This window comes from Prionailurus viverrinus, chromosome C2 (genome assembly GCF_022837055.1).
Source record: "Prionailurus viverrinus isolate Anna chromosome C2, UM_Priviv_1.0, whole genome shotgun sequence".
In the NCBI taxonomy this organism is placed as follows: Eukaryota; Metazoa; Chordata; class Mammalia; order Carnivora; family Felidae; genus Prionailurus; species Prionailurus viverrinus.
Window position 1 is genome coordinate 145304947 of NC_062569.1, and position 11067 is coordinate 145316013.

General features: G+C 36.8%; 1 protein-coding gene across 1 annotated transcript; it reads right to left on the reverse strand.

The window, feature by feature from the left end:
* Positions 1 to 1694: 1694 nt before the first annotated feature.
* On the reverse strand, positions 1695 to 1886 carry LOC125174548 (keratin-associated protein 19-4-like). The gene has a single exon (XM_047874055.1). It carries the CDS (start codon positions 1884 to 1886, stop codon positions 1695 to 1697), a length of 192 nt encoding a protein of 63 aa, XP_047730011.1.
* Positions 1887 to 11067: the final 9181 nt, after the last annotated feature.

An 11067-nucleotide genomic window follows, 5' to 3' on the forward strand; every position in this document is an offset into this window, starting at 1 on the left:
CGTGCTCACTGTTGATGTTCCAAGAGGCTCCTTCCAAAGGGTGAACTGATGGATCAAGCCTGAAAGAAAGTTCCTCATGAGTAATTGAGGAACTTTCTGGGAGAGAAAGAAAGAGCCAGGTCATTTGGCCTTGACTGAGCAAGGCCGCCAGGGTTGCCAGCCAGGAGACCCTGTAGTCAGTAAAGCATCCAGTTGTGTGACTCAGTTGCATACCATTGTTCATTCATGATAAGATCTATAGAATATTAAGAGATTTGTGATAGAGTGTAAAAAGAAAACAGAAAAGAACCCCCCCCCCCACACACACACGTTTATTTTCCATCGAACACTGTACCTCTGAGTTCCAGTGTCCCATGGCAATGCCAGGTGGATTGGCCTTATAAGAAACAGTAGCTCTCAGTAGATGCCAACTATAGAAGTATAGTTCCTGCCTGGAAAATGAGTGACACTTTCCACTCTCCTCCACTGCTCAAAAACAAAATTTGTAAGAAAGCAAAGGCATGTCTGGCCAGACTGGTGATGTCAGGAAGATATTCAGTAAGGGAAGAGATGGAAAGGAAGACCATAGAAGACATACAGGGATTAAGGAGTGCACCTATTGTGACGAATCACTAACTTATACACCTGAAACCGATATTATGCTGGATGTTAACTAACTGGAATTTAAATAAAAACTAAAATAAAAGAAGGTTTGAAGGCAGTAAAAATACTCGGTATGATATAATGATAGATTCAGGTCATTGTATATTTGTCCAAACCCATAGAATGTACTATACGAAGAATGAACATTACAATATGAGCTGGGTGATTATAATATGTCAATGTAGGTTTATCAGTTATAACCAAAGTACCACTCTGGTAGGGCATATTGATATTGGGGGATGCTGTGCAGGTGTGGGACCAGAGGCTATGCAGGAAATCTGACTACCTTCATCCTGAGGATGCAGTGAAACTAATAAAAGGCCTTACAAAAGAAAAAGAAAAAGAAAAAGAAAAAGAAAAAGAAAAAGAAAAAGAAAAAGAAAAAGAATATGTTTAGCTAGTAGCCATTTCACACAGAAGAATGCACTTGTTTGTAAATATGAGAACGACACACCCTTAGTAGTTCCAGGAACACTTAAAGGACTTTTGAGAGGACTGATATATATTAAGAGAACAGACAAGGCAAGTTATTTTTATTAACTGTTTGTATTACTCCCTATGTGTTCTTAAGCTTGTACAATGTGGTGAACGAGACACTTTTGCATCATACTATATCAATAGCCACAGACCTTACTGCTTCACAAGTAGAATCTTTATCCGAGTTGCAAAAGAAGATGTTAAAATAGTAAAATTAAAACATCAGACAAAACCAAAGTATTTATATTTTGAGTAATCATTTTATTAGACAATAGCAAAACGCAAATTTTCTTCAAGATCTTCTAGAAAGATAACATTAAGGCAATCGTGGCTAGAAAAGTAAACCAACATGAGGACATCAAACAAGGGGCAGTTTTATATATTGAATATACATTTAAGATGAGGGGTTCTGGAGGGAAAAAGACACCAAATATTTGTAGAAACAGTTTGACCGTTGACACATAGCTATCACTTGGTCCTGGAGGATATAAGACAGATGCTTTGGAAATCAAGCACAAAAATACGACCAAATAAATTTGGAGGCTTTCCCTTTGCTTCCAATTTCAACAATGTTTTCAGCAGAAGCTAGAGAACCCATATCCGCCGTAGCACAGTGGGCGGCAGGAGCCATGTCTGAGGCCTCCCCAGCCCCAGCCGCAGCCCAGTCTGCGGAAGCTGCCACATCCCCAGCCAGAGCCGCAGCCCAGGCCACCGAAGCCTCCACAGCCGAAGCCCAGGCCTCCATAGTAGTTGCCGTAGTATCTCATGGTGTCAGGGGTGTTGAGTTGGGTTTGCTATTCAAGGCAAGATCCTGAGTGTGAATGCCGACATCTTTACAAGGAGGCTTATATACTGTGGCCAGTGAACATGACGCGACATGTGCCCCTCCTTTGGTGACATTCCATGAATTACATTTGCCTGAGACAAAGTATTAATCTATGGTCCCCTGACCACACTCATAAGAATGTCGGAACCTGCTTGGCTAGTAGTTAGGTTGTTCTGGAGTTTGCTGCTATAATTTTCTTAGAATGAATTGTTGTTTCTTCAAAGTATCGACATACCACACCCTGCGTAGAATACTTGATTGCCAGTCACTTAACGTCAGTTACATTAGATATTGTTGAATTTTTAATTAAATATCTTCTCATCACAGAGTTGTAGTAATTAGTTTTATAAAAATAGCAAAAGATACTAAAATCAAGACTCCTACACTGATCAATTTCTTCAAAAGTCACACATGTTTTGCATCATGAGGGGCAAATGATGCATCTTTCTTCAGAATATGAAAGAACACATGAAGTCAAGAAAGATTGGGTTCACGGCCGCGTGTACGAGAAAACAATCATGAAAGGTAACGTGATTTCTAAGGTTTTAAAACTTTGGCCAAGTACAGTTAAAGGATTTATTTTTGGTTCTGTATGCAAGCATACTTGTTTGGGTTTAAAAACACAGCAGACCGACATCAATACTGGAAAGACTCTCACAGTGATCAAAAATCCATCTTGAGGGGATGCCTTCCCACAGGACTTTTTTTTTTTTTAATGTCCTGGGCCCTTTCCCCAGAATACATTCTAGTCTCACTGCTACCACAAATGCAGGTTGTATTTGCTTCCCTACATCATTCCCTGCCCCTCCACTTTCTCTGCCCTTCATCATTTATCCATATATCTTACATCTTTTTCAAATCTCACTTCAAACATCACTCAACTTCCTTCCTCCATGATTCACTACTGCATTCAGGTATAAGTGAGAAATGGGAAAAATGGTTTGAATTCTAATTTCTATATTCAAATGAACACAGCATCTTTCTATCTAAATTGCCATAGCCATTATAATACATTTGTCTCTGTCTTCTCTTTGTGTGTGTCCATTTTTTGTCTTTAGGCAATTGCTAACTTGTCTTTCCTAAGATACCGACTCGAGCTTTCTAGATATTGATAATGTTGTTAAAACCCCTGAAATCATCTTAAATTTTAAAAGGACTTGTATTACCTGGAATATTTAAGAAATTTTGTACATGTATGGCACAATTTTAAAGAAAGACCAAAATTAAGGAAGCATTCTTTGGAGACAGTTGGCCTGATATTCAGAATCCCTCACCTCAGCCCAAAGAGTTAGTTACTAATACCTAAAGCCCTATGTAAATATGTCCATCCTTGACCCTTGGGACTCAAGAAACTTGTTTTATATGGCAATAACCATTTTGCTGAGCCTTTACTGAGATTTATAAGTGATATTTGGATGACACATTTTTGGATGGGATTGTTCATTGACCTGACCTAGTATCTAAACGAAACCTAGCACTTAGGTGGCACTTAATATTTTTTATAAGAGTTATATGACTTTCACTGACATTAAAGCAAAGACCACGCATATCATAACCTGAGCAACTGATTTGCTATTCTAGGAAATATATTAAGGCTGACCCGAGTTGCAACAGGCTTTCTGGTTTCAGAGTGGCATTAAACCCAATATTAGCCTTTAATCTCTGAAACATTCTGACCCAACTGCATTCCATTTGTATTCCTCATTTCAGAAATAAGTCAATTTATAGAATGAATATTTTCATTTTTAATGAATCCTTTAGAAGTATGAATAAATTGCATAACATTAAGGATTCCACAGTCTCCCTGTGTAACTCTGTTAAAGAATGTGATGATTGTTAAAGAATTAAAAAAATTTTTAATGCCTAAGACTATCTGTACTTTATAGATGGAAATAATATGGGGCACAAATGCAAAACTTCAGTAATAATAAATACTAAATGTGCTTTCAACATAACTGTGGTATGCATCACTTGTAAATGTCCATTCACTGTAAAAAAATTGAAAATATGGAATAAATCTGTTTTTACTCTGTGCATAAGTGAAAATTTTACATTGGAAATTTCTTTAGGGCTTACTATTTTTCTGTTCATTCAGCAGATCAAAGGCAAACGTGGATCATTATTAATTTTTAAAAAATTTTAACTCATGACCCAAGTTGCTATTCATGTTGATGGATGGAAGACTGAAAAATGTTCTCACATTTCCCCTGGAAGTGAAGAAATCTTTCATTGCAAATTTCAGACATTTTTTTTTCTCACCTCAGATACAGATGCATACAATCTAAGCAGAACAAAATTATGATAATATTGATTATACTAAGAATGTCAACTGCAGTAATAATTGTATTGATTACTGCTTGTCAGTCCCATAGCACCTGTCCCTGGAGATATTAACCAAATGAAAAGGTAATAGAAATTCTGTTCTACTGAGTCCAACTACACAGTGTGATCCTTCGATAGAGTAACTTGGATCTATTCCCCTGGTCAGCCCACTGTGATGCTATATACATCCCCTAGACAGTATTGACTGAAAGAAGAGGTCATCATGGGTTTTTATGTTTGTTTGCTTTGTTACCTAGAGTTGAATTTTACATTGCTCATTGTTTAATTATATTCAAAACCAGATAACTTGCAAATTGACAGGTGCAATTCTCTATATATCAGAACAATAAAAATGTTGAAGGAACAGGTGTTAATCTAAGTAAAGGGATCAGTCTCCCTAAAATCAGTTGTGATAATTTAGCTTTTCTTATAACCATCACCAGAATTTTCAAAATGGTTTACTTGACAACATTTGAGGAGAAAATACATAAAGAGAGAAACATAATGGTCCAATCAAACAACTGGGACTAAGGACAGCAGTGTTCTGACTCTAGCCTTAAGATCCCTTATTCTGAGGTTCCCTGCCTACAAGACTATGGGACAGCAATACAGAGTTTAATATCCCTTTCAGATCTTTAATTCTGTGATTTTGTTTTGTCCTTTTTCAAACTATATTGGCCCAGCTTATACCAAGTATCAATAAGTTCATACCATTACCTGAAGTTGCCATTCAGTTTTAGGAAAACAGTTTAGAAATTCTGATATTTTACCTATTTTATTCCTAATTCTTACACAGTAGTTCCTCCTTATTCACAGGGGATATGTTCCAAGATTCTCCATGGATGCCTGAAACTGCAGATAGTACCAACCCCTACAGGTGCTATGTTTTTTCCTACACATGCATCCCTGTGCTAAAGTTTAATTTGTAAATTAGGCACAGGAAAGATTAACGGTAACGACTAAAAATTAAATAGAACAACTATAACAATATACTGTAGTAAAAGTTATGTGAATGCAGTCTATCTCTCAAAATACCTTAGTGTACTCATCCTTCTTGAGATAATACAATGCCTACATGTTGAGATGTCGTGAGGTGAGTGACGTAGGCACTGTGATGCAGCGTTAGGCTGCTTTTGACCTTCTTACAATACACATGAAGGAAGATCATTTACTTCCTGACTGTGGTTGACCATGAGTAACTGAAATCACAGAATACAAAACTACATATAAGGGGGGTATTACTGTCCTATCAATAAAATGGCCATTTTTAAAGGGATAATGTTTTGTTAAAAATCACTTTGGGACACTTGGGGACACCTGGGTAGCTCAGTTGGTTAAGCGTCCGACTTTGGCTCAGGTCATGATCTCACGGTTTGTGGGTTCGAGCCCTGCATCAGTCTCTGTGCTGACAGCTCGAAGCCCGGTGCCTGCTTCAGATTCTGTGTCTCCCTCTCTCTCTGCCTCTCAGCTCATGCTCTCTCTCTCTCTCTCTCTCTCTCTCTCTCTCAAAAGTAAATAAACCTTAAAAAAATTTTAACTCTTCTTTGCATAATTTTCTTTTAAATCATCGAATGGTATGTCTGGTCAGTTGAAGCCACACAATATTTTGCTTCATGGTGATGTTTCTGTTTGTATATTGTTCTTACTGGACTACAAATACTTCAGCATAATGATGATGATGATGATGATAAACACTGTTCCCATAAGAAGACAAGCGAGATGAGGGAGTTGAATGACCCAAGTTCATGTTTTATTAATCCAGTTTATCAATATCTTTTATGTCTGCATTATTTTACATGCATAACAAAATAGCTGAAAACAGGCTCTGAATAAAGGAAGATAATATATATCACAAAGATCTACAGAAAAACAGAACTTATTTTCTCTGAAAATTTAGCAATATGGATTATGAGATTTGTGGAAAAAAAGTTTGCTCTGGTTGCAGTTTTAATGATTATGGTGTCTAGTAACTGTAAAAATATATATATATATATATATATATATATATATATATATATAGCACCGTTTGTTTTTATAAAATAAAATAAAGGGAGACAATATAAGTGAAAGATTAGCTGCAAATTTTGAACTCCATTAAGAAATAGAAACAGGGGCGCCTGGGTGGCGCAGTCGGTTAAGCGTCCAACTTCAGCCAGGTCACGATCTTGCGGTCCGTGAGTTCAAGCCCCGCATCAGGCTCTGGGCTGATGGCTCAGAGCCTGGAGCCTGTTTCCGATTCTGTGTCTCCCTCTCTCTCTGCCCCTCCCCCGTTCATGCTCTGTCTCTCTCTGTCCCAAAAATAAATAAACGTTGAAAAAAAAATTAAAAAAAAAAAGAAATAGAAACAGATACAGGTGCCTGGGTGGCTCAGTTGGTTAAGGGTCCGACTTCGGCTCAGGTCATGATCTCACGGTTTGTGAGTTTGAGCCCCGTGTTGGGCTCTGTGCTGACAGCTCAGAGCCTGGAGCCTGCTTCCGATTCTGTGTCCCCCTCTCTTTTCCTGCCCCTCCCCTGCTCATGCTCTGTCTCTGTCTGTCTCTCAAAAATAAATAAACATTAAAAAAAGAAGAAAAATGTTACACAAACAGATAAATACGAAATATGTAAAATGACTGTGTTCTTTAAATGCAGGTAAATTTAAAACTCTTTTTCATTTTTTGCTGCCAAATGCAATTCTGAAAGTCACATAACTAAAAGAAAGGGAAGGAATAACATACTATTGTTTTGAATTACTATGTCTCAAACTAGAGTTATTTTTATGTTACTGTGTACACACGCATATGTAACTGTGTGTATTGCATTTCTAATTGTAAACAGTAAAACTTACATATAAGTATGCACACATCATGGAGTTAAGCAATGCCCCCCAAAACCATATTTTCTATTTCAAATTAGGTTATTTCCTGGTATTCAGCATACATCATCTGTTAGTGCTCAGTTTCAGGAGGCCAGAGGATATGATGCAGACATCTCTAAATAATACATTGTCTGAAATTCTTAGATTTCTCTTACTAGAGAAGCCCAGGGGGTGCATTGACTGAAGAATGTGGCAAATACGCTCATGGGAACAGATTTGGGGTTACTACAGCAGTGGTTTAGTAGAAGCTAGAGAATCCATATCCTCCACAGCACGATGGGCAGCCACAGACATATCTGTGGCCTCCACACCCACAGCCCAGCCTGTGGAAGTTACCACGTCCCCAGCCACAGCCCAGGCCACCATAGTAGCTGCCATAGAAGCTCATGGTGAGAGGGGTGGTGAGTTGGTTTGCCATTCAAAGCAAAATCCTGAGTGTGAATGTCGAACATTCTACAGCTATGTTTATAACCCCCGAGCAGAAAGTGTGATAAAACATGTGGCCATTCTTTTGTATCATTCCAAATTATTCATTCACTTGAGGCAACTCATTAATCTGTTTGCTGCCACAAAGAGAGGTGCACACTCATTAAAATTTCTGAGCTTACTTAGCTGCCTCGTTAGAACACCCTTGAACTCATTACATTCTTTCTTGTTTAATGAGAAACAAAATCTGTCTTCAAAGTCACAAAACAAGAATTCCCTAAATAGAATTCATTACTAAACATATTGCATCATTCATATTTGATGGTGTTTTCTCATTAACTATTTTCTCATTTCCCATTTTCGTATCATTCTTTGGATACTTGTATCTTACTGCCATCTAGATTAAACGACAATGATCACGCTTAAAATTCTTAAATGCATCAAATTCTCCAAATGCCAAATTTATTTCTCAAGTTGAATCCACACACACACATGCACAAACACACACGCACACACACATCAGCTTGCAAAACATCTTTTTTGTTCATCAACGTAGTAAAATTTATTTCAGAAACTGAGGGACCGTCTAAGAGACCCAACTCACTTTTATAACCAATCTGTATGCGGTTCAAAAATATTCTCTTTACACATTGCTCATTTTTCCAGACTAGGTTATACCCAAAGTATTAGCTAAAAATGCAGATGATCTTGGCTCTATGCTTTACAATGATCATTTTTGTTCTTTACTTTTCTTTGTAATCCATGTATCAAACCTCTCCTTGAAGCCTCTCCTTAAATCTCATTCTGCATTCATCCCCAATTATACTTGCCCCATCTAGGTCTTTGGTTCTTATCCATTTTTTCCACTCAGTATTTCATCCCTCTACCCATAATTCATCACAATATTTTTGTCCTTAAATTTTCTCTACCAATTCTGGGTGTCCCGCCTCTTATTTTCCCTTAGACAATCAGGAAGCATTTTCTTTTTGTATGCTATTACTTATTTATTAAAGTTTAAATTTTTTTAAGAATATACACTCTTAATATCATGTAATATTTTTAATAGAATCTCTTAAAATCCTGATTCCTTGAAAATCTCCAAGAATGAACAGGCAGTCATGAAATGACGGAGGCAAGAGACAAGGATACGAAGGCAAATGTCTAGTCCTCACAGGTTGCTCGGCTCACTCACTCTGTAAAGATAGTAAACCAAACCCCAAGTTTAAGTCCCACCTGAACATGACCATATCTTGACTTGGGTCTTTAGCAATATATGTACCTTACATGGCATTAAACATGTTACTGAATATTTTGTTTCCTTCTGTTATTATTGTATTGGTTGTGTTCTGTTTTGAAATTTATAAGCAACATTTGATTTATTGACATATAATTGACATATAATATTATACTAGTTTCAGTAGACAACGTAATGATTTGATATTTGTATATATTGAGAAATGAACACCACAGTGTCTAGATACCTTTCATCACCATACATAGTTGCAATTTTTTCTTGAGAATTCTTAAGGTCTACTGTCTTAGAAAATTTTCAAATATGCAATATACAGCTTATATTACATCTTTACAACTTATTTGTTTAATAACTGGTTTTTATCTTTTGATTCCTTCACACATTTTTTCTAGCCCACCCCCAACCCCTGCCTCTGGCAACCGCCAATCTGTTTTCTGTATCTATAAGCTCAGTTTTTAGTTTTTGTATTTTTAGACTCTATGTATATGTGAGATAATACAGTATAGATCTTTCTCTGACTTATTTCACTTAGCATAATGCCCTCAAGATCCATCCATGTTATTGTAAGCGACGAGATGTCCTTCTTTTTATGGCTGGCTAATATTCCACCTAGCGTGTGTGTGTGTGTGTGTGTGTGTGTGTGTGTGTGTGTGTTATTCTTTCTTTATCCATTCATCCATCAATGTACACAGGTTGCCTCTATATCTTGACTGTTGTAAATAATGCCGTATTGAACATGGGGTGGGGCGCCTGGGTGGTGCAGTCGATTAAGTGTCCGACTTCAGCCAGGTCATGACCTCGCGGTCCGGGAGTTTGAGCCCCGTGTCAGGCTCTGGCTGATGGCTTAGAGCCTGGAGCCTGTTTCCGATTCTGTGTCTCCCTCTCTCTCTGCCCCTCCCCTGTTCATGCTCTGTCTCTCTCTGTCCCAAAAATATATAAACGTTGAAAAAAAAATTAAAAAAAAAAGAACATGGGGTGCATATAACTTCTTGACTTATATTTTTGTAAAATTTTTGTTACATTTTGTTTTGTTTTTGTTTTTTTAAGTTCATTTATTTTTGGAAAGAGAGAGAGCAGGAGGGGGCAGAGAGAGAGGGAGAGAGAGAATCTCAACAGGTTCTGCACGGACAGCATGGACATGGGACTTGAACTCATGAACCATGAGATCGTGAATTCAGCTGAAATCAAGAGTCAGATGCTTAACTGATTGAGCCACCCAGTCCCCCTGTAACATTTTCGATAATATATTTTCCCAACTGGATTTGTTCATTGTTCTTATACACAAAAATTATTTGTTGAATTAATAAAAGAATGAATTCTGCCTTAGCAATTCTCTAAAATGGATTATGGATTAAAATGGCTTTCAAGTTTTAAAGGAATATTTAACCCAGTGTTTGCCTTGGCTATTAAATCCTTTTTCCTTCTTATGAAAATTATTCCATTTCTACTTTTTGTTGTGGAAAAGTTCCAGAAACCTGGAAAATTTTTTAATTCTCAAGGAGTCATTTTGAAGCCAAACAATCACGAATAAATCTAGCAAGTTTAAGAATCTCATGAATGGTCAAGTAAATCTGGTAGATTTTTTGACTGTGTGATACTAATTTATGTTCTTACTTCCGAGGCAAATAACTACGCGCACAAGAGATAAAACCAATATATTTCACAATTTTTTTTATAAACTCAATGATGAAATGCACCCTTATTTATGTATTTTCAAAGAAGAGTGGTATATAATTAAGAACATAAAGTTGTGGAATAATACTGTGAAACATATGAATATATTTTATTTTTTTTCTCCTGAGTTAAAAAATAGAAAAAATGGTAATATACTCTGGATACTAGTTATCCTTGAAAACTGAGAAATTTATATTTTTTTGAGAGTTGTTGTTTGTTTTTCTCTGATGTTCAGTGGACTCAAAGATTTAGACAATTCTTTGTCATTCTCTTCTCAGGAACTTTCTACGAGAAGACAATGACTTGGTGTAAAAGTCAAATCCTGTGTTTATGTGTGAAATGATGAAGATGCATTCTTCCATTGGTCAAGTTATAGCCTTTATTTGGAAGGTAAGGGCACTTCTGTTATAAATTCAAAATGTATTTCCTTCACTCAAAAATATTAATGAAACCATGAAATAAGATATAATATATGATAATGTATTTTGCTAGGAGTGTCATACACAGTGTTTCTCAATCTAATAATACAGATGACTGTCTTCACTGTTAGCCCTAGAGGGCATGTTTAAAGACTGTTACCTGATCAAGTGT

Excerpts from the sequence above, each read along its gene's own strand:
- LOC125174548 (XM_047874055.1), bottom strand. The coding sequence starts at position 1,886 with ATGAGATACTACGGCAACTACTATGGAGGCCTGGGCTTCGGCTGTGGA.